Raw genomic sequence first — 22,500 nt, forward strand, 5'->3', positions numbered from 1 at the left:
TATTATTAATAGTAGTATTTTTATAAAGTGACTCTTCTGATATTCATGTAAATGAATAAACACAAATCTATATCCTGTCGCTCAATATTAAATTAAATTAATTCAATGATTATTAAAACTTTCACTACATTTGACTAAACTCATTTAACTGTTCATTATTATAACTGTTCATTATTATAACTGTTCATTATTATAACTGTTCATTATTATAACTGTTTATTATTACATATGTATTTCATACATGTGCACTTCAGATTTATACCATGTTTACATTGAATACAGAACATGAGCTGAGTGACTGAGAATCTCCACAGACAAATACTTCTGTGTATTTTTACTTCTTCACTGTTTCCTTGTTATAAAAGTTCATCGATAGAGAAACATTCACATCATTCATGATGATTGTGATGACTGATTATGATGCAATAATAAATATCGTATAACAGCAGTATCACTGTGATGAAATACTAACAGCAGCTGCAGTAGCAGTAGTAGTAATACAAGTTAATAGTTAGTATTAATACTATAGTAGCAGCAGTAATAGGATTAGTACCATGGTAAGTTAAGTACATGAAGTACACAGCAGTTAGTAGTGTTAAGTAGGAGCAGAACTTTATGCAGTAGTACCAACTTAGAGGAGGAAGTAGCAGTGACATCACTATCACCTGCCCATCAGGATCGTTCCCATGGCGACCAGGTGGAGCGGGCGGCACGACGCCAGACGGAGACGAACTCAAACTCCAACCAAAGAGCGGCCGCTCCGTGTTCCACCGCTGAGTGCAACATACCTGTGGTCAGTGACACACCTGAGCACACACATGATCAACACAACACACATGATCAACACAACACACGATGAACACAACATACATGATCAACACAACACACATGATCAACACAACACACGATGAACACAACATACATGATCAACACAACACACATGATCAACACAACACACACGATGAACACAACACACATGATGAACACAACACACACGATGAACACAACATACATGATGAACACAACACACATGATCAACACAACACACACGATGAACACAACATACATGATCAACACAACACACATGATGAACACAACACACACGATGAACACAACATACATGATCAACACAACACACATGATCAACACAACACACACGATGAACACAACATACATGATCAACACAACACACATGATGAACACAATACACACAATGAACACAACACACACGATGAACACATCACACAATGAACACAACACACATGATCAACACAACACACACGATGAACACAACATACATGATCAACACAACACACATGATGAACACAACACACACGATGAACACAACATACATGATCAACACAACACACATGATCAACACAACACACACGATGAACACAACATACATGATCAACACAACACACATGATGAACACAATACACACAATGAACACAACACACACGATGAACACATCACACAATGAACACAACACACACGATGAACACAACACACACGATGAACACAACACACACGATGAACACAACATACATGATGAACACAACACACACGATGAACACAACATACATGATGAACACAACATACATGATCAACACAATACACACAATGAACACAACACACACGATGAACACATCACACAATGAACACAACATACATGATGAACACAACACAAATCTTTCTCTCAGAGAGGAGGCTGCAGTAACAGAGCTCAGAGGAGGCCGTCCTCTCAGGACAGACAGGTGGACGGACAGGGGGACAGACAGGTGGACGGACAGGGGGACAGACAGGTGGACACCGACAGCTTCAACAGGACAAAAGGTGAGTTATGCGATATGAACTCCATGTCCCAGAGTGCACTGCTGCTGTTCCAGCCTCAGGACACGTGTCGACCTGTTGCAGCTCCAGAGATGGCGAGCTGCGTTCGGTCTGGAGACTGTGGGGCGGGTCTGTGCTGCGTCCGCTACCTGACGGGGAAACGGTGTCAGAAGATCCCGAGGGAGGGCGAGGCCTGTCTGCTGCTGAGGGGCTCCACCAAACTCAGGAGGAACCTGGGGCGCTGCCACTGCCACACGGGGCTGTCCTGCACCGCCATCGACCGGGCGGAGTCAGGCAAAAACAAGGGCCAGGGGGTGTGTCTGCCCCGCCCACAGCAGGGCCAGAGGAAGACAAGGCATTCTGGGGAAAAGAGGAGGACGCTGGAGACGAGCTGTTGACGGGTTCATCAACGGTTTATATCAAACACACAGCAGCTGTTTGAGAGGGGCCCTTCAGAGGGGCCCTTCAGAGAGAACCTTCAGAGGGGCCCTTTAGAGAGAACCTTTAGAGGGGCCCTTTAGAGAGAACCTTCAGAGAGAACCTTCAGAGGGGCCCTTTAGAGAGAACCTTCAGAGAGAACCTTCAGAGGGGCCCTTCAGAGGGGCCCTTCAGAGAGAACCTTCAGAGGGGCCCTTCAGAGGGGCCCTTTAGAGGGGCCCTTCAGAGGGGCCCTTCAGAGAGAACCTTCAGAGGGGCCCTTTAGAGAGAACCTTCAGAGAGAACCTTCAGAGGGGCCCTTTAGAGGGGCCCTTCAGAGGGGCCCTTCAGAGAGAACCTTCAGAGGGGCCCTTCAGAGGGGCCCTTTAGAGAGAACCTTCAGAGGGGCTCTTTAGAGGGGCCCTTCAGAGGGGCCCTTTAGAGAGAACCTTCAGAGGGGCCCTTCAGAGAGAACCTTCAGAGGGGCCCTTCAGAGGGGCCCTTTAGAGAGAACCTTCAGAGGGGCCCTCTAGAGAGAACCTTTGGAGGGGCCCTTTAGAGAGAACCTTCAGAGAGAACCTTCAGAGGGGCCCTTTAGAGAGAACCTTCAGAGGGGCCCTTCAGAGAGAACCTTCAGAGGGGCCCTTTAGAGAGAACCTTCAGAGGGGCCCTTTAGAGAGAACCTTCAGAGGGCCCTTCGGAGAGAACCTTTAGAGAGAACCTTCAGAGGGGCCCTCTAGAGAGAACCTTCAGAGGGGCCCTCTAGAGAGAACCTTCAGAGGGGCCCTCTAGAGAGAACCTTTAGAGAGAACCTTCAGAGAGAACCTTCAGAGGGGCCCTTTAGAGAGAACCTTCAGAGGGGCCCTTTAGAGAGAACCTTCAGAGGGCCCTTCGGAGAGAACCTTTAGAGAGAACCTTCAGAGGGGCCCTCTAGAGAGAACCTTTAGAGGGGCCCTTTAGAGAGAACCTTTAGAGAGAACCATCAGAGAGAACCTTCAGAGGGGCCCTTCGGAGAGAACCTTCAGAGAGAACCTTCAGAGGGGCCCTTTAGAGAGAACCTTTACAGAGAACCTTCAGAGGGGCCCTTCAGAGAGAACCTTCAGAGGGGCCCTTCAGAGAGAACCTTCAGAGAGAACCTTTAGAGAGAACCTTCAGAGGGGCCCTTTAGAGAGAACCTTTACAGAGAACCTTCAGAGGGGCCCTTCAGAGAGAACCTTCAGAGGGGCCCTTTAGACAGAACCTTCAGAGGGGCCCTTCGGAGGGGCCCTTTAGTTACTGCACTTTCACGTGTCATCTATCAGTACTTTATTTTCAGGTACTTTCACTTCTTTGTCACAACATATGTCAGCTGATATTTGAAGTCACATGTTCACGTGTGTTCATATTTTTTGAAGTAACCAATAACAACAGGGTTACTAATCCTCTGATCCAATCAGAGCGGGCAGGTGACATTAGACTCCGCCTCCTGCAGCTTCTTTATTAAAACCGTTTAATTCTTTTATTAAAGTGTTAAAACTGTTCATGATGGATGTTACATTATATTCTCTGTGAAGTACTTCTACTTTTAATACTCAGTGTATTTGGAAAAACAATACTTACTTTTACTCTAGTAGAAAAGTTGATGTGGTACTTTTACTGGAGAACATGTTTATTTATCTATTTCTACTTTTACTGCTTTAAATGAGTTCTTCTTCCACGGCTGTGGACAACACAGTAGAACAGCAGCACCCCCTGCAGGGGACGGCCTGGTACTACGTTCAATAATCATCCCATGTGCTCGGTCTGGTCTCTAAAGATCTAATGATAGATTATAGATAATAAATATTAGATTATAGATCATGATTAATAAATAATAGATCTTAGATTCTAGATTAACTTTGGCTCAACAAATGTAAACAATCTTTTGTTTTGATGAAGTCAAAGATTTATCAACATTCACTTCCTGTTCAATGTTCAACTTTGTTCATTATTTATTAACAATAAACACAATAAAGTTCATCTTGATATTTTCCAGGTTGTTTTTGTTTGTGTTTCATTCAACGTGTAGACAGGTGTGTGTGTGTGTGTCTCTTTATATACAGTCTATGGTGTGTGTGTGTGTGTGGGGGGGGGGGGGGGGGGGGGGTGCCTTCATATCGGCTGCTGTGACGTCATGTGTCCACAAACCCCGACATTCAAACTCAACCGGAAACAGTTTTCAGAGTAAATGTCTCGCCATTCTCCTGGTTACTGCTGCAGCTCTCGCGATACCCACGAGGTCCCGCGAGAAAAGCAGCAGTTAACAGCATTGAGGCGAAACATCTTTGTGGTTTTTAACTATTTGAACAGAGGGATTTTAATCTTTAGCAGCTCAGTTCACGCAGCTTCAGTCTCATCAGATTCTTATCTGAACCTTGAAGTTTTAGAACCAAAAACAAATATGGAAATCCTTGATAATGATCAGCAGTTTACATGGATCAGAAAGCTTGGCACAGAAATGCTCCTTTCCAAATGCTGTTTGAATAATGTGCTGACGGTCACCAGGTAATCCACTTAGTGTTCATGTTTCATCTTCTCATGTTAGACCAGTCAAAAAGTTTAGTTGTTAGAGGCCCCGTCAGCCACCATCTCCTCCAGCTTTAGTTTACAGATTCTTTTACCCACACGGAGTTTACACATGTCCAGTATCAGTTTGTGAGTGTCAGCGAGGAAGAGCGTGAGTACTGGTGAATAAATGTGCAGAGTTCCCTCCAGTTCTTCATCATCAAACAGAAGCTACACAATGTGGTTCTAATTAAGCACTAATGACCATTTGGCCCCAGATGAGCAGTTTCCACCGACCTCAAACCTTTTTATAAAGAAACCAAGTGTTTTCATTGTCAAGGCATCTTTTATTTTCTCTCATTTTTTTGACTTAACAAAAAGAAAACAAACCGCTGGACTTTGTGGAAAACAATCGTCAATGCAAAAGAAACTTTCAAAAGCAAAGTCACAAATGCAGCAACATGATTTCAACACCAACAGAACAACATGGGGGGGGGGGTCCATCAATAGGAATGTTGAATGGCGGGGGTGGGGCTACAGGACAAGCAGATGGGGTTAAGTGCTTGAGCTCAGAGCTCCCCACAGTCGGCGATGGCGAGCTTGGAGCTGGTTTTGCCGCTCTGGGAGCCATACGACTCCATCTTCTTCACCACATCCATTCCCTCCACCACTTGGCCAAACACCACGTGCTTCCCATCCAGCCTGCGGGCACAGATCGGTTAATGACACCATCATCGAACACCAGTTCTGCGGTGACAGGTCTACAAGATGCGTTTACTCACCATGCTGTTTTGACTGTGCAGATGAAGAACTGGGATCCGTTGGTGTTGGGGCCGGCGTTGGCCATGGACAAGATTCCAGGACCGGTGTGTTTCAGGGTGAAGTTCTCATCAGCGAACTTGTTGCCATAGATGGATTTTCCACCAGTTCCGTTGTGATTGGTGAAGTCACCACCCTGCGTGTCATCAACAAAGATTAACCTCACACACGAAACACGTTCAGCCGAGCTTCAGTAATAATCGAATGGACGTTCAGTTTCTCACCTGGCACATGAAGTCGGTGATGACACGGTGGAAGACGCAGCCCTTGTAGCCGAAGCCCTTATCACCAGTGCACAGGGCGCGGAAGTTCTCAGCAGTCTTGGGCACGACGTCTTTACGGAGCTACAGAAACAAACAGAGTGAAGTCAGTTCATTTCCAACACTGATCACAGCTGCTGCGCTCAGCAGCCCAACGTGAACAAACACTGGCTCCTCGCCATGTTGGACCTGAACCAAAGCCCTGGAGCTGAGACTTTGTTCTGCGGTAACAGTTTGTGTAACCACACCTGAGAAAAAAACCTGGCTCCGCTTCACATTAGTCAATAATCTATGAAGGGAAACTAACGCCTGAGGGCAGAAGATCGAGCTCATTATACTTCCACTGTCAGTGTGTGGTCATTGTGTTGTCAGAGAAACTGCTGCACTGCAGCTTCTGCATGTCCTGCTACTGTACCAGTGGGGGGGGGGGGGGGCTGCAGAACGCAGCTGTGTGCGAGTGTGTGTCAGAGAGAGAGAGTGTGAGTGTGTGTGTCAGAGTGTGTGTGTGTGTGTGAGTGTCTCTTTCCTCCTGCTCAGCAGTAACACACACTGCAGAGTGAACTGATCTGATGAGGCCATGAGCAGGAGCATGCAGCTTCCACATGTCCGCAGTAAACCACCGGCACCATTTTAACTCGGGGCCCTTGTTAGGAGCCCCGGCCCCTGGAATCTGGTTCCCGGAGACACCACGAGTTCGCGGCGGAGGCCCGGAGCCGCTCACTGAGACCCCAGCGGGGCTGTGGGCTCACATTGTCCGGACAGCCATGAGCCGGGAACGCCCATGACGAAGCTCCACTCTGATACAAAATGGCTGCTGGGCGCGACGGGCCGGGGTCTGAGCGGCGGAGGAGGAACAAGGGCCCCGCCGCGGAACATGGAGCTGCTCCTCCCGGAGGCCCTTCATCCAACATCCGCATTGTACCGAGCAGACCCCCCCCCACAGCACCGTGGAACTTTCCAGAGGACCCCCCCCCCCCCACAGCACCGTGGAACTTTCCAGAGGACCCCCCCCCCCCCCAAACAACCGGCACTATTAGCTGCATAAGCTAACATGCTAACCACTGCAGGCGGCGCGTTTTTGAGTTTTAAACACGAATCGAGACCAACGGCCCGCCCGCACACACGGTCAGACCCCGGGACACCGGAGCGACGCCCTCCGACCGACTGAGGCCCGGGGGGTTCCCGGGCTGCAGAGGCCGCGAAGCGCTGCAACAAAGAGCGTCCGGGAGGCTCAGCACCGGGCAGCGAGGCCCCGGACAGCGGGGATCACGAGTCCTCTCCCGGGCCTCGATGTGACAGAAGCGGCTCATCACATCAACATGTCCGCTCGTTATTCAACGTTACAGCGGAAACGGCCCCGCTGCTCGGTGACGTGAAGAACAGCCCGAATCTCATTCAGCTCATTCACGAGGAAACAGCGCGCACGTGAATTCGGTTCTCACGTTCACGGATCCGGTCCCGTTACTCGCATCGAGCGCCACAAACACGTGCACATGGCTCCTTCCAGAGAACCGTGACCGCGTGGCTCGCGTTAGCTGACGGGGACGCTGAGCGCACACACCGGGTTTTAACGTCCCGCAGTCACCGGGGACCGGGCCGGGGCAGGACCACCGACACCCGGCGGCGGCTCGCTGACCCCGGGCTGACTAACGGGAGTCACATCCCGCGGAACCACAGACCGCTTTACCTCCATCACGATCCGGCCGATGGCAGCGCCGCCGGCGGTGACGTCGAAGTAGACTCTGGGGTTGGACATGTCTGCGGCGGAGGATCAGAGCGGCGGCACCGGAGCAGCGCGAGGACCCGAAAAAGATGGAGGCGCCCGAACACGTTTTATATAACCCACCGGGAGGCGGGCTTCAACTGCAGCGAGCCAATCGGTGACAGCGGAGCTTTTAACCGCGTCAGTCTCCGGCTCCACGGTGCGTTCGATTGTCGCACCGGAGCGCCCCGCTCACCCGGGGGCTGGGTGTGTCGCAGCACCGCCCTCTTCCGGTGTCCGCGTCCAAACAACCGAACTGACGAATGCCAGAGCAGCGCGCGCCACAGATGACTGACAGCTCGGGCGTCCAATCCGGCGCGCGAACGTCAACCTCCCGCAGTCAAAGCGCGTTCCCGCCAACAGCATGACAAGTGTGTGCGTGCGTGCGCGTCGGTCACGCGGCTAGGGCGCGGTCCGTTCTCCGCAGGAAGACATGACGTCACTGGAGACGTGACCTTTGACCTGAAGATTTTTTCATTCATAACTTTAATTAAACGTGTTTTAATATTTGCTGTGTACTTTATTCATATAAGTACACAGTAATACTTCTAAAATACTTTGATCTCACCAGAAACTTCAGAGGACGAGTTCTAAGAAAGTTCATGGAAAGAACTTCTCCCTCTGTCTCCCCCCTCTCTCTGTCTGTCTCTCTCCATCTGTCTTTGTCTCTCTCTCTCCCCCCCTCTCTGTCTCTCTTCCTCTCTCCCTCCCCCCCTCTGTCTCTCTCTCTCCCTCCCCCTCTGTCTCTCTCCCTCCCCCCCTCTGTCTCTCTCCCTCTCTGTCTTCCCCCTCTCTCTCTCTGTCTCTCTTCCTCTCCCCTCTCCCTCCCCCCTCTCTCTCTCCCTCCCTGTCTCTTCCTCTCCCTCTGTCTCCCCCCTCTCTCTCTCCCTCCCCCCCTCTCTGTCTCTTCCTCTCCCTGTCTCCCCCCTCTCTCTCTCCCTCTCCTCTCTCCCTCCCTCTCCCCCCCCCTCTCTCTCTCTCTCCCTCCCTCTCTCCCCTTCTGTCTCTTCCTCCCTCTCCCCCCCCTCTCTGTCTCCCCCATCTCTCTCTCCCTCTTCTCTCTCCCTCCCTCTGTCTCTCTTCCTCCCTCTCTGTCTGTCTCTCTCTCTCTTCCTCCCCCCCTCTGTCTCTCTCTCTCTGTCCCCCCCCTCTGTCGCTCTCTCCCTCTCTCTCTCCCTCCCTCCCCCCCTCTGTCTCTCTTCCTCCCTCCCCCCCTCTGTCTTCCCCCTCTCTCTCTGTCTCTCTTCCTCTCCCTCCCTCTCTCTCCCTTCCTCCCTCTCTGTCTCTTCCTCCCCCCCTGTCTCTCTCCCTCTCTGTCTTCCCCCTCTCTCTTCCTCCCTCCCCCGTCTCTCTCCCTCCCCCCTCTCTCTCCCTCCCCCCCTCTCTGTCTCCCCCCTCTCCCTCTCCTCTCTCCCCCCCCCCCCCCCTCTGTCTCCCCCCTCTCTCTAAATGTAAGAACTTCTCATCAGTAACAGAAACATGTGATGATGGTTCAGGAACGTTTGATTGACAGTAGAGTCTTCCTGGGGGCGGGGCTTTGTGTGACCTCTATAGTCGAGTTCACTTTAAAAAACATTTTGTTTATTCTGACAAAGTCAAAAGTTCCTGTGTGAAGATTTCCTGCAAGAGTCTCATTCATCTGCTCTTTTCTTTTTCAGTTTTACAGACGCCATTCAAGAAACTCTGTCTTTCCAGTGTGTGTTTATTAAATTACAAAGGTTATTATTATAATTGTTATTAGCATCATTACTGGATCATACAGAGCGATCATGTACAGTTTATTCTTTCCAGAAGCCACTGGGACATGGAGACATCACAACTGTCTGGACTCTAGTCACTTTACAACATACAGAGTAATGAGGAGGAGGAGGAGGATGAAGATGAACTCATCTAGAATCACAGTTTGATGAAATGACCAAACAACTCAGTGTTTTCTCTTTTTCTTCTCCTCCATGTATCACTGTGTTTGTGTTTGGCCAAACCTGGAGCCTGAACGCCTCGCGCTGCATTCAGGGAGCGAGTTTAAACTGCACTGAAGAGGCTCGACAACAGGCGCTCAACAAAGTTCCAGAGCTCAGAGTCAAGACAAGAAGCTCTTTGGCCCCGTTTACACTTCTCACTTCAGACGTCTCGTATTGGAATAACTCCAGATGTGCATGAACATGCGTCGTTTACGCTCAGCCACATGTTCAGACCTGTGAAGAACAACATGTTAGAGAGGTGATGTTCTCCAGAACCACCTTCGCCTGTGGAACACATACCCGACCTTTAGAACATCTGTATCAACCATTCTACAGTTACTGCCAGAACGCCAGCAGTGACCACGAGGACATCTTTAGAAAACTCAACCAAAGTCGGGTGTTGTGGCCGAGTGCAAACGGTCTTTTCGGTGGGATTTGATCTTTTCGTGACATTTTTTTCCTCTTCAGTGACTCCGGTGAAAAACAAACACGTCTGTAAAAACAGATCAGACTGTTCGTTTAAAGCTCATCTTCAACTATTTATATCATAACATTTAAAACTGGACCAGAAATATTCTGGTTTTAAAGAACTTCCGATCAGATTTACTCCTCATCACCGCTGAACGCCATCGAACAACAACGCCACTTAGATAAAAAAAAAAAAAATCAACCAACAGAAACTAACGTGGATAAAGGCTCAGCAGTGATGGTGAATCAGATCTTAAAACATCAACGCTCACGTTAAATAGTTTGTAGTGGCTGTGATGAGTGCGGCTGTCAGCTCTGACAGGGAATGAAGGATGAAGCATCAAAATACAGTTTCAGAGAATTAAAAAAAACAATAAAATAAAGTTTCCATCAAGTTCATAGTCACACATCAACAAGAGTTTTCATATTTAAAAGTTGGAGTTTCTTTCATTTTGTATTTATCGTCCACTCCATCCTGTGCAGGCGGTGGCCATGTTGGACCCACGGTCGTGTTGGCGGGCGAGGACACACAGAGTTCGTATTTTACAGTAAAGTCTGTTTAAATTCTCTGTGTGTGAGTGTACGTGTTTGAGTGTGTGCGTTCAGTTGTTCTCAAACAGGGACAGAAGGTCGTCGTTGTTGTTGCTCGGGAGGTCTGGAGGTCCGAGGTACGACAGCAGCTCGTCTGGGTTCGTCAACTCTGGAAGCAACTGCAGGAACAGGCAGTGATTAATACTGGTGTTCCACAGGGCTCCACACTCGGGCCACACCTCTTTTCAATGTGCAGGCCCAACTTTAAATAAATTAAATAATCTTACGCTCTAACAAAAAATACACGTCGGCTGCTTTAAGCAAGTTAAGAGTTTGGATGTTGATAAAAATCTGATACAGGTTATTGGTTCTGATTTGATTGATTGATTTGAAGTTTCAGGGTGAATTGAAGTCACATGACAAATATATGGAATATACAGGAATCTGAGTTATTACTGCTTTATGAAACAGTACTTACATCCAGAGAAGGTTCTGGAACATCCGCAGACGCCCCGAGCCCGAAGGAGCCTTCGCCTTGGAGGCGGGGGTTCTGGTTGCTACGCTGCATCATTTGGTTGCCCCCCATTTGCGAGTTGCCATGGAGACCCTGCGACTGCTGCTGGGAGAGAGGAGCACCATGGGAAGTGGAGTCCAGACGGCTTGAGACTGATATCTAAAAAGAACAAAGAGTTTAGAGGAGGAAAAGAAAACAAGGAGGTAGGAAGGAAAGGAGAGAGGGAAGGGACAGATGCAAGGAAGCAAAAGAAAAAGGGAAGGATAGACATGGGAGAGGAAGGAAAGGAGAGATGAAAAGGAAGGGCAGATGTGGGAGTAATTAAACTTCCCCCTGGACGAGTGTGAACTCAGTGACTCTCCTTACCTGTCCGGCCAGTGGGTGAGGCGGCGGTTTGTCGGGGGTGAGGAGGGCACTGGAGAGCTCTGACTGGTAGGACAGGGGGGGGGGGGCCGGGGGAGGAGAAGTCCCCCCCAACTCCCGAAGTCCCAGAACCACTGAAGTCTGAGAAAGTCCCGGACTGACCTGGATAGGACGGAGCTGACGGAGACAGAGACGGAGACAGAGACGGAGACGGATCAATACGACGTGATTCTCTTATTAACAAACTACAGATTATTTCAATTTCATGAAGACAACATACCTGGTCCGGGGTAATCAGGGGTGTTGCTGCTATTATTGCTGCCCCCTGCAGGCATTGATGGGTAGGGCATCGGAGAAGAGGCTGCGGTGGAAGAGGGGGCGGGGCCAAGCGACGCAATCATCTCCATCACGCTGGGCAGGACCATGTGACTGGGGCTGAGCGTCCTGCAACGCTTCAACACGGGGCCGTCAGACTCCTCCTTCACGTGGATGTCCGGCTTCACGGGGACCGGCTTCCAGCTGCACACCGGGTCAATGGTGATCTCCTCGTACTCCGAGCTGAAGAACAGGAGGAAGAGGAGAGTGAGAAACAAGGAAGTACGAGTCGCTCACACCGTTTTCATTCGGTAGCCGGCGTGGCGTGTGTTTTATACTTTGGAGAACGAAGACGTTTCTTACTTCTGAACGTAGATGAGTATTCCCAACATGTACTGATCCACCTCCAGACCTTCTAACAGAGCAGTTTTACTGCACACACACACACACACACACACACACACACACACACACACACACACACACACACACACACACAGGTTACAGAGGAGACATGTATGTATGAAACATAGTGACACGGTGTGAGTGGGTTTGTCGTACATACTTGCACACGGGGCATCTCCAGGTTCCTCGCTCACAGTTGAGCTGCAGGTACGACTCCAGGTCAAAACACTGCGCGCAGACACACACACATACACACACACACACACACACACACACACACACACACACACACACACACACACACACAATAAGTCTGAGTGTTTGTGTGATTCTTGTTTCTGTGTCTCAGACTCGGTGACGTGTTGTTTGTGTCAGAATCTCAAACCGCCGTGACATCACATCGCGTCACGTGCTGCTCTGACCTGTATGTGTCTGCAGTCATGACCTCTGGCCGGCAGCTGGATGCGGCGAAAAGTGATGGGACATTTTAATGAGACTCTGATGGCCGTCTGCTCCACGCCGTCCTCTCCATTTAACCCGGGTGTCCCAGGAATCGAACCGCTGCTGAAGTTCCTTTTTACTGAGGGTCACAGAGACGGGGGGGTGAGAACATCAGATATTAGTACTTCAGACGTCGTCCCTGGGGAAACGACCCAGAGAGAGAAAGAAGAGAAGAAGAGCGGTGGACTCACTCTTGGTGACACAGTGCTCCGCAGGAAGCAGCCTCTTCTTCATCAGACCCTGCAGCACCGAGCGGACAGACGGACGATGAACGAGCTGGAGGACGAACAGGTGGGACTGTGGAGAGGAAGAGATGAGAGGAAGTTTGAAGTGTGTCTCAGTGTGAGACATGGACTGGAACAAAGGCTGCATCCATACGACTACGTTACAGATTTCAAAATAAAACCATCTCTGTCCACATGAGCTTTTGGCTCCAGATCAGTTTTAATCCCGTTCCACGCTAACACGTATCACATGACCTCTCACGTACACGAGTCGGTGTAAACAGGAAGCATTTTGGTTTGGCTGTTATTGTGCACGTGTGTGTTCTTACGCAGCAGCAGGCGGTCACTGTGATCTGGATGGTGTTCCTGCCCGGCTGACACACCTGCTTCAGGTACAAAGGCTTATGGGAAGTTTTGTTGTCGCCTCGCTCGATGGTGAGAGGAGTCGCGTTCACGCTCACCTGAGGAGGAGACGGGCGGGTAAACAAAGGCAAATAAAAAGCCACCAAAACCTCTGAACGCCTCAATGAGAAAAAAGTCAGACCTGGACAGAAGCGGGCCAGTTCGTGTTCATCTGTCGATCCTCATGGTGGTAACACTTAAACTGGAGCTCCAGGTCCGGTCTGAGACACACACACACACACATGAATACATGTCCTTCTTTCCTGTTAAAGGTTCTTCCTCACTGGAACCGAGGGTCTGAGGACAGAGGGTGTCACTCCCTGTACAGATTGTAAAGCCCTCTGATTTGATTTGATGTTGACCTCAGACTCTTCTCACCTCATGATGAGCGTTTTGTAGACGGAGTCTCGCAGCTGGAAGACGTGGTTACTGACGGCCAGGTTGTGCTCTAACCTGAACGGCTCTAACACGACACCGTCACGCACCGGGAAGGTCAGCCGCAGGTCGTCGCTAGGGTTACCTTTTAACAGGAAGTCAACACGGTCAGACACCTGAACACTTGGCTGTGACATCACAAACAACCCGAGAGGTTTAATCAGATTACGAATGAAGATTATTTTACTGATAATCTGATTATTGATGCAATTTCCATGATTGTGTGATGGTTTTATAATCTGACCTGTTGTGGCATCGAAAACGTTTGTGTGCGCGAGTGCACCTGTGGGAGGGGGCGGGGCCAGGCCAGCCATGTTGGGTTTGATGTCGGGCAGGAAGGAAGAGGGGCTCGGCTTGACGTCACTGTTGCCAGGCGACATGTAGGGCGGGGCCATGGAACTGCTTGGGGTGATGGGAGGGGTCGGGTTACCGGGTACCGGGGAGGAGGGGTAACCTGGCAACCCTCGACCAGGCTGAGAGACAGAGAGAGAGAGAGAGAGAGAGACAGAGAGAGAGAGAGAGACAGGAGTGTGAGTGTTGAACTGTTGACAGTAGTGAGGATTATTCTCTCACACACACACACACACACACACTCTTCTTACCCCTGAAGGTTGGTTGAAGGAGCTGTAGACACCACCAGCGCCCCCTGTTGTCAGAGTGTTTAAACCTCCACCCTGACCATTAAACTGTTCCTGCTGCACAAACACATGAACACAACTGAAGTCTTTTCATTTTCTCAAGTGTGTAAAAGTACAACACACACACACACACACACACACACACACCTTGTAGTACTGTGAGTTGGGGGGTCCAGAGGGGGGGTACTGTGGGAGGGACATCTTATGGCTCTGATAGGAGGGGGAGGAGCCTGAGCGCTGAGGGGCAGGGCCTGGACCTGCAGGGAAACAGACCAGGACTTGAGTTTGAATGTCGGGGCTGGTGGACACTTGATGACACCAGAGGACGGAGGCATGTTATGGTTTTTCTGTTGTTTTATCACGTCTAAAGAATCGGTCTCCAGTCTCTTCAGCTGTGTTGGATTCTGTTCTAACAAAGTTTACTTATAATTACACACAAAATGGAAGCAAAAACTGTGACTTACATTTCTTATTAAATGAATAGATATATCTTACCTGGGTGGTACTGCATGTTAGGTCCGGAGTACGGACCAGGCCCGGCGTGACCGCCTCCGCCTGAACCCACCATCGCTCCACTGCCGCCACCAGGACCCGACATCACGTTGACACTGGAGCCGACAGGAATGCCGTACTGCTGAGACATTCCTGGGAACGACTGAGAGACGACGAGGTGGAGGTGAAACATGTGATCTCACTATTTTCAAATAACGAAGCTTCAGTATAAAGTGTTTGTTTTGTCCACATTCAGATTCGAAAGTTTTTGTATTACTATATTAGAAATATTTATTTTATCATATGATTTATGATATAAATTGTATCAGAGCAATAAATTGACTGAATCGAATCAGATTCAATTCTATGTTGAGACTGAGTCAATCAGGTTTAATATGGATATAAACTCACCTCAGAGTTGTAGGGCCGTTTGAGGCCCTGCGGGGGCCTCAAGTGGCCCTGCTGTGGTCCAGGACCATAATTTGGATGCTGTGGGACCCTCTGTGGGCCCCCTCCAGGTCCATACATGGGGCCCATTGAGGGGGGGCCCCTGGTAGGGCCTGGACCAGGGCCAATGCCTCCAGGAGCCATGCCAGGGGGGCCACGGGGGCCCGAGTGGGCCATGAACTGGTTATTATAGGCTGGACCCATCTAAACACGCACGCACGCACGCACACGCACGCACACGCACACACACACACAAACACACACACAATACTTGTATTAGAGCGAGCCAATGAGGACGTCTCCGGCAGGGGGAGCTCTAACCCCTGCTGTGGGTCTGCAGGTGTCCTCCTCCCTCACCTGTCCATAGTTCATCTCTTGGTTTTGTTTCTCCTGGATGGCAGCAACAGTTGCTGTGGCGGTGGCAGTTGCCGTGGCGGCTGCTGCAGCCACAGCGGCGGCGGCGGCCTGGGTGAAGTCTGCGGAGCCTCTGGAGCCACCAGGATTGGACGGGTAACTACAGAGACACAAGGAGGATGTTTTTATTGTTTTTATAGTTTTATATTTATTAATGTGTTCAAGCTTTTCAGATTTCCATCATGATTAGACCAGTCACATGTGGCAGGAAGTCAACAGGAGTAATATCAACAAAATATAAATAAATTAATAAATAAACCAACTGACCTCCCTGCGTACCCCCCCGGTCCTCCGGTGTAGCCCCCTGTTGCCCGGCCGTACATGCCCTGGTTCATGTAGCCTTTGTTGGGCTCTCCGTAGCCCTGCTGTCCCATGTAGCCACCAGGTCCACCGGCCATGCCTGGACCTCCAGGGCCCTGCATCATGGGTCCCCCGCCTTGGTTGGCCCCGGGGCCCATCACCCCTCCACCCAGACCCTGACAGACGCAGAATCACACACTTCACATCCAGGTCCTCAACAGAATGTCACTCAATCATTTGTTTGGTGAGGTCATACCTGGCTAGCTGAAGGATTGGTCACTCCCCAGACTGTGGTTACCACGGAGAGGGATCCAGTGGGCTGATTGGTGGGCTGCTGCCAGCTGGAGGGGTCGTAGGGGTACGAACCCTCGCTGCAGACACACAGGCAGAAATCACAGTGTGAGATTTTCACACACATTTAATTCTCCTAAAATCATCTCTGATATTTTTCACGATAAGTAGTTCTACTACTAAACCAAGGAGAACTAAGGTCTGGCATCCTGATTGGAAATGAATCAGATCAATAGTGTGTGTGTGTGTGTGTGTGTGTGTGTGTGTGTGTGTGTGTGTGTGTGTGTGTGTGTGTGTGTGTGTGTGTGTGTGTGTGTGTGTGTGTGTGTGTGTGTGTGTGTGTGTGTGTGTGTGTACCTGTGTGGGTTGTTGGTCAGTCCAGCCTTCATCTGGTTCATAGGGTTCATGGTGGACGGGGCTGGGACAGAGACAGACTCCTGCAGACAGACATTCTCCAATCAGATGATAAACTACATTTCCCATCAGCCCCGAGGTGTTTTTCTGTTTGATAAACCATCAAACTCATTTCTCCCAAACTTTATTTAATCTTAAAGACTCAAACATCCACAATGCCCTGCAAGAGTTTGAGAGTGCGTGGTTAGAGGGAGGAGTCACACCACACACACACACACACACACACACACACACACACACACACACACAGACACACACACACACACACACAGTTTAAGGTTGTCGTCGTCATTAATTCATCTGTGATGTGATCAATAACAATCAAGGTTCAGTGTTAGTCTATAACATGAAACTACAGTGTTAGTCTATAACATGAAACTACAGTGTGTGTCTATAACATGAAACTACAGTGTTGGTCTATAACATGAAACTACAGTGTTTGTCTATAACATGAAACTACAGTGTTAGTCTATAACATGAAACTACAGTGTTAGTCTATAACATTAAACTACAGTGTTTGTCTATAACATGAAACTACAGTGTTGGTCTATAACATGAAACTACAGTGTTAGTCTATAACATGAAACTACAGTGTTAGTCTATAACATGAAACTACAGTGTGTGTCTATAACATGAAACTACAGTGTGTGTCTATAACATGAAACTACAGTGTTAGTCTATAACATGAAACTACAGTGTTTGTCTATAACATGAAACTACAGTGTTAGTCTATAACATGAAACTACAGTGTTAGTCTATAACATGAAACTACAGTGTGTGTCTATAACATGAAACTACAGTGTTGGTCTATAACATGAAACTACAGTGTTTGTCTATAACATGAAACTACAGTGTTAGTCTATAACATGAAACTACAGTGTTAGTCTATAACATGAAACTACAGTGTGTGTCTATAACATGAAACTACAGTGTTGGTCTATAACATGAAACTACAGTGTTTGTCTATAACATGAAACTACAGTGTTAGTCTATAACATGAAACTACAGTGTTAGTCTATAACATTAAACTACAGTGTTTGTCTATAACATTAAACTACAGTGTTAGTCTATAACATGAAACTACAGTGTTTGTCTATAACATTAAACTACAGTGTTTGTCTATAACATGAAACTACAGTGTTTGTCTATAACATGAAACTACAGTGTTAGTCTATAACATGAAACTACAGTGTTAGTCTATAACATTAAACTACAGTGTTTGTCTATAACATTAAACTACAGTGTTAGTCTATAACATTAAACTACAGTGTTTGTCTACAACATTAAACTACAGTGTTTGTCTATAACATTAAACTATAACATGAAACTACAGTGTTTGTCTATAACATTAAACTACAGTGTTTCTTTATAACATTAAACTATAACATGAAACTACAGTGTTTGTCTATAACATTAAACTATAACATGAAACTACAGTGTTTGTCTATAACATTAAACTACAGTGTTTCTTTATAACATTAAACTATAACATGAAACTACAGTGTTTGTCTATAACATTAAACTACAGTGTTTGTCTATAACATTAAACTAGTGTTTCTTTATAACATTAAACTATAACATGAAACTACAGTGTTTGTCTATAACATTAAACTATAACATTAAACTACAGTGTTTGTCTATAACATTAAACTACAGTGTTTCTTTATAACATTAAACTATAACATGAAACTACAGTGTTAGTCTATAACATTAAACTACAGTGTTTGTCTATAACATTAAACTATAACATTAAACTACAGTGTTAGTCTATAACATTAAACTATAACATGAAACTACAGTGTTTGTCTATAACATTAAACTATAACATTAAACTACAGTGTTAGTCTATAACATTAAACTATAACATTAAACTACAGTATTAGTCTACAACATTAAACTACAGTATTAGTCTATAACATGAAACTACAGTGTTTGTCTACAACATTAAACTATAACATTAAAATACAGTATTAGTCTACAACATTAAACTACAGTGTTTGTCTACAACATGAAACTATAACATTAAACTACAGTGTTAGTCTATAACATTAAACTATAACATTAAACTACAGTGTTAGTCTATAACATTAAACTATAACATTAAACTACAGTGTTAGTCTATAACATTAAACTATAACATTAAACTACAGTGTTAGTCTATAACATGAAACTACAGTATTAGTCTATAACATTAAACTACAGTGTTTGTCTATAACATTAAACTACAGTGTTAGTCTATAACATTAAACTACAGTGTTTGTCTACAACATGAAACTATAACATTAAACTACAGTGTTAGTCTACAACATTAAACTACAGTGTTAGTCTACAACATTAAACTATAACATTAAACTACAGTGTTTGTCTACAACATTAAACTATAACATTAAACTACAGTGTTTCTTTATAACATTAAACTATAACATGAAACTACAGTGTTTGTCTATAACATTAAACTACAGTGTTAGTCTATAACATTAAACTACAGTGTTAGTCTATAACATTAAACTACAGTGTTAGTCTATAACATTAAACTACAGTGTTAGTCTACAACATTAAACTATAACATTAAACTACAGTGTTAGTCTATAACATTAAACTACAGTGTTTGTCTATAACATTAAACTACAGTGTTAGTCTATAACATTAAACTACAGTGTTTGTCTATAACATTAAACTACAGTGTTAGTCTATAACATTAAACTACAGGTGGTTCGATGGACCGGGACACACTCGGACCGGTGTTCAGTCGGTGAGTTTAAAAAACAAAATGAAAGTGTCCGGAGACATTTTGAGATTCTGGCAGTGAGGAGAAGCTAATGCTAACATGCTAATATGCCAACATGCTAACATGCTAACAGGCTGCTCTACGGAGAAATGAGGCTGCTGCTGCGGGTGGTACCGCTGCTAGCGTTAGCATGCTAACAAGGCGACAGCAGCCCGCTGCGTCTAAACCGCCTGAAATGATTCACCGAACCCGGTCACTGCAACAGAACCGGGACTGAGCGTTCTACCCCCGGTCGTGTTCGGAACACACCGTGATAGTGTCAACACGTCGCCCTCCACAGCTGCTACAATGGGAGCCGTTAGCCTCGTTAGCTCATCGGGCTGTGACAATGGAATGCTCCGAGGCTAACAGTTAGCTTCCAGCTAGTTCCAGCACTAAACAGCGTAATGTCGGAGAAGCAGCGGCTCCACAGCAGCAGCTGCTGCGGGTTAATCCCCGACACGTCCCGGCACATCCACATCCACACACCGCGGCCTGGAGCGTCCACCACAGCCAACCTACCTGCTCTACTTCCCCGGTGTCTGAGCCCTGCTCCGGGGCTCCGTAGTCTGAACTCCTCCGGGCCTCCGGGGCATTAAGGACCGAGACCACCCGAACTCAACCACCTCAGCCGGGGTAACCTCAGCCGGGGTAACCTGCTCGAGTAGAGAGTGTCCGGGTGAAATCCTCCACGGAGTCCCGGCCGCTCCAACCAGCCCAGGCTGCTCTATGATCCGGCTTCAGGAGGCGACACCATCCCCGCAGCTCCGGAGCGATTTATTCACACAGGAGGACACTTGGTTCCGTTATTGTTCCGTTATTGTTCCGTTAATGTTCGGAGGTGACACCCGGAGCTTCTCTGTTGCTGCTCCGCATAGCTGCTGCCGCCGGGGGGGACAGAGGACACCCTGCTGGTCAGAGCAGGAACTGCAGCAGGAGGAGGGTGAGAGAGAGAGAGAGAGGGTGAGACAGGGTGAGACAGAGACAGACTGAGACAGAGACAGACTGAGACAGGGTGAGACAGAGACAAGGTGAGACAGACTGAGACAGAGACAAGGTGAGACAGAGACAGGGTGAGAGAGAGAGAGGGTGAGACAGGGTGAGACAGAGACAAGGTGAGACAGAGACAGACTGAGACAGGGTGAGACAGAGACAGGGTGAGACAGGGTGAGACAGAGACAAGGTGAGACAGAGACAGACTGAGACAGGGTGAGACAGAGACAGGGTGAGACAGACTGAGACAGAGACAAGGTGAGACAGGGTGAGACAGAGACAAGGTGAGACAGGGTGAGACAGGGACAGACTGAGACAGAGACAGGGTGAGACAGAGACAAGGTGAGACAGACTGAGACAGAGACAAGGTGAGACAGAGACAGGGTGAGACAGAGACAAGGTGAGACAGAGACAGGGTGAGACAGACTGAGACAGAGACAAGGTGAGACAGGGTGAGACAGACTGAGACAGAGACAGACTGAGACAGAGACAAGGTGAGACAGGGTGAGACAGAGACAAGGTGAGACAGAGACAGGGTGAGACAGAGACAGAGTGAGACTGAGACAGGGTGAGACAGAGACAGGGTGAGACTGAGACAGGGTGAGACTGAGACAGGGTGAGACAGACAGTGACCCTCAGTCTCTGTGTTGAAAAGAAAATGAATTTAAAAGCAGATGATCTGAGGAACGAAGACATCTTTCATCTTCTATCATTATTATTATAAGAGGCTCAGGGGTCCTCGAACCTACAGTTCATCTATATGATTACAATTCAGTTATATAAATAAAGTGCATCTATATAAATACAGGTTATATAAAGTTCATCTATATAAATACAGATTATATAAAGTTCATCTATATAAATACAGATTATATAAATGTTTCCCTCCTGATCACATACGTCTTTGATAAACTGGTTGAGAACATTGATCTGATTGGAAGAAGCTTCACTTGAGTTTAACCATGTTTCGTTTATTCGTTATTTAATTGAAGTTAAAAGTTAAAGTGAAGACAGAGACAGACAGAGAGACAGACAGACAGAGACAGAGAGACAGACAGACAGAGAGAGAGACATACAGACAGACAGAGAGAGAGACAGAGAGAGAGAGACAGACAGACAGAGACAGACATACAGACAGAGAGAGACATACAGACAGACAGACAGAGAGACAGACAGAGACACTCTTCAACGACCACATCTGGTCTCAGAACAAAAACATTATAGAAAAATTCAAATCACCCCTCCTTGTTTTACTGGACCCTTCTGACCATGACAAAGAAAATGTTTCAAAAATAAAAAGACCGAACAGACAGGATGAAAGAAGAGCAAAGAGATGAGGGAGGGAGTTTTATTGTGAAAGGTCGGATCTGTTAAACATTTTCTTGTGTGAAAGAAACGAGTCCCAGTGATCGAAGTGTTTCAGTAGAATTCTTTATTGAATGAAGCAAAGTAAGAAGAGAATTTAAATCCCGTTATGAAAATAAATAAATCATTTTCTTTGTCCGACAGAAGCTCAGAACTTCGCCTGCAGCCGATTCTTCTGCTGTCGTTTAATTTCACTGCTTCAAACCAGGAGATTCTTTTTATTTTATCTGATTAGGTTCAATTTTTCATTGTGACAGATTTCATTCAGTTGCTCGACAAAGTAAAATGAAGGAATAAAAGCACGTGATGCTTTGATCCAGTTTGGCACGGGATAAACGAGAAAGAAGCCGAGGGGTTAAATTCTGATCATCAGCTGTGCGTTTGACTTCCTGTTGACGCCTGTGAGCGCAGCCCTCTGCCACGTTGATCCCCACATCCCTTCAAACACAATTCAATCTCAGTGTGCGAGTCAAGCGTTGCCGTGGTAACTAATTACACTTTCGTTACCGAGCGAACAAACCTGCTGAAAGGCAAAGAAAAAAAAAAACACAACCTCCACCTGCTGAAGTGAAGATCACTCCTTTCCCTGCCCAGTGCGCTCCCATTAGCTTTCAATGGGGGGCGCTAACGAGACAATAAAAAAAAG

At 47.2% G+C, this 22,500-nt stretch overlaps 3 protein-coding genes and 1 pseudogene across 5 annotated transcripts in view; 1 reads left to right on the forward strand and 3 right to left on the reverse strand.

Annotated features, from left to right (window-relative positions):
• The window catches only part of LOC138407409 (dickkopf-related protein 4), a 2,822-nt gene extending 436 nt beyond the window's left edge, over positions 1-2,386 (forward strand). The window contains exons 2-4 of the mRNA XM_069523082.1: positions 677-793; positions 1,704-1,836; positions 1,918-2,386. Coding sequence (XP_069379183.1) covers positions 677-793; positions 1,704-1,836; positions 1,918-2,231 — 564 coding nt within the window. The 3' untranslated portion in view covers positions 2,232-2,386. The remainder of the gene's footprint in view (positions 1-676; positions 794-1,703; positions 1,837-1,917) is intronic.
• A 2,713-nt stretch (positions 2,387-5,099) lies between these two features.
• On the reverse strand, positions 5,100-7,855 carry ppiaa (peptidylprolyl isomerase Aa (cyclophilin A)). The gene is made up of 4 exons (XM_020108852.2): positions 7,540-7,855; positions 5,817-5,936; positions 5,556-5,728; positions 5,100-5,475 (listed from the first exon to the last, which is right to left on the reverse strand). Exons 1-4 carry the CDS (start codon positions 7,606-7,608, stop codon positions 5,343-5,345), a joined length of 495 nt encoding a protein of 164 aa, XP_019964411.1. The 5' UTR covers positions 7,609-7,855; the 3' UTR covers positions 5,100-5,342.
• A 1,443-nt stretch (positions 7,856-9,298) lies between these two features.
• Positions 9,299-20,409, reverse strand: LOC109643670 (zinc finger MIZ domain-containing protein 2-like; annotated as a pseudogene).
• A 1,495-nt stretch (positions 20,410-21,904) lies between these two features.
• Positions 21,905-22,500, reverse strand: part of ogdha (oxoglutarate dehydrogenase a) — an 18,061-nt gene continuing 17,465 nt past the window's right edge. For all 3 annotated transcript variants that reach the window (XM_069522875.1, XM_069522874.1, XM_069522876.1), the window contains one exon: positions 21,905-22,500. This exon is cut by the window's right edge and continues 1,187 nt beyond it. The gene's annotated coding sequence lies outside the window, so the exon portion shown is untranslated.

This window comes from Paralichthys olivaceus, chromosome 4, assembly GCF_024713975.1.
Source record: "Paralichthys olivaceus isolate ysfri-2021 chromosome 4, ASM2471397v2, whole genome shotgun sequence".
Taxonomy (NCBI): domain Eukaryota; kingdom Metazoa; phylum Chordata; class Actinopteri; order Pleuronectiformes; family Paralichthyidae; genus Paralichthys; species Paralichthys olivaceus.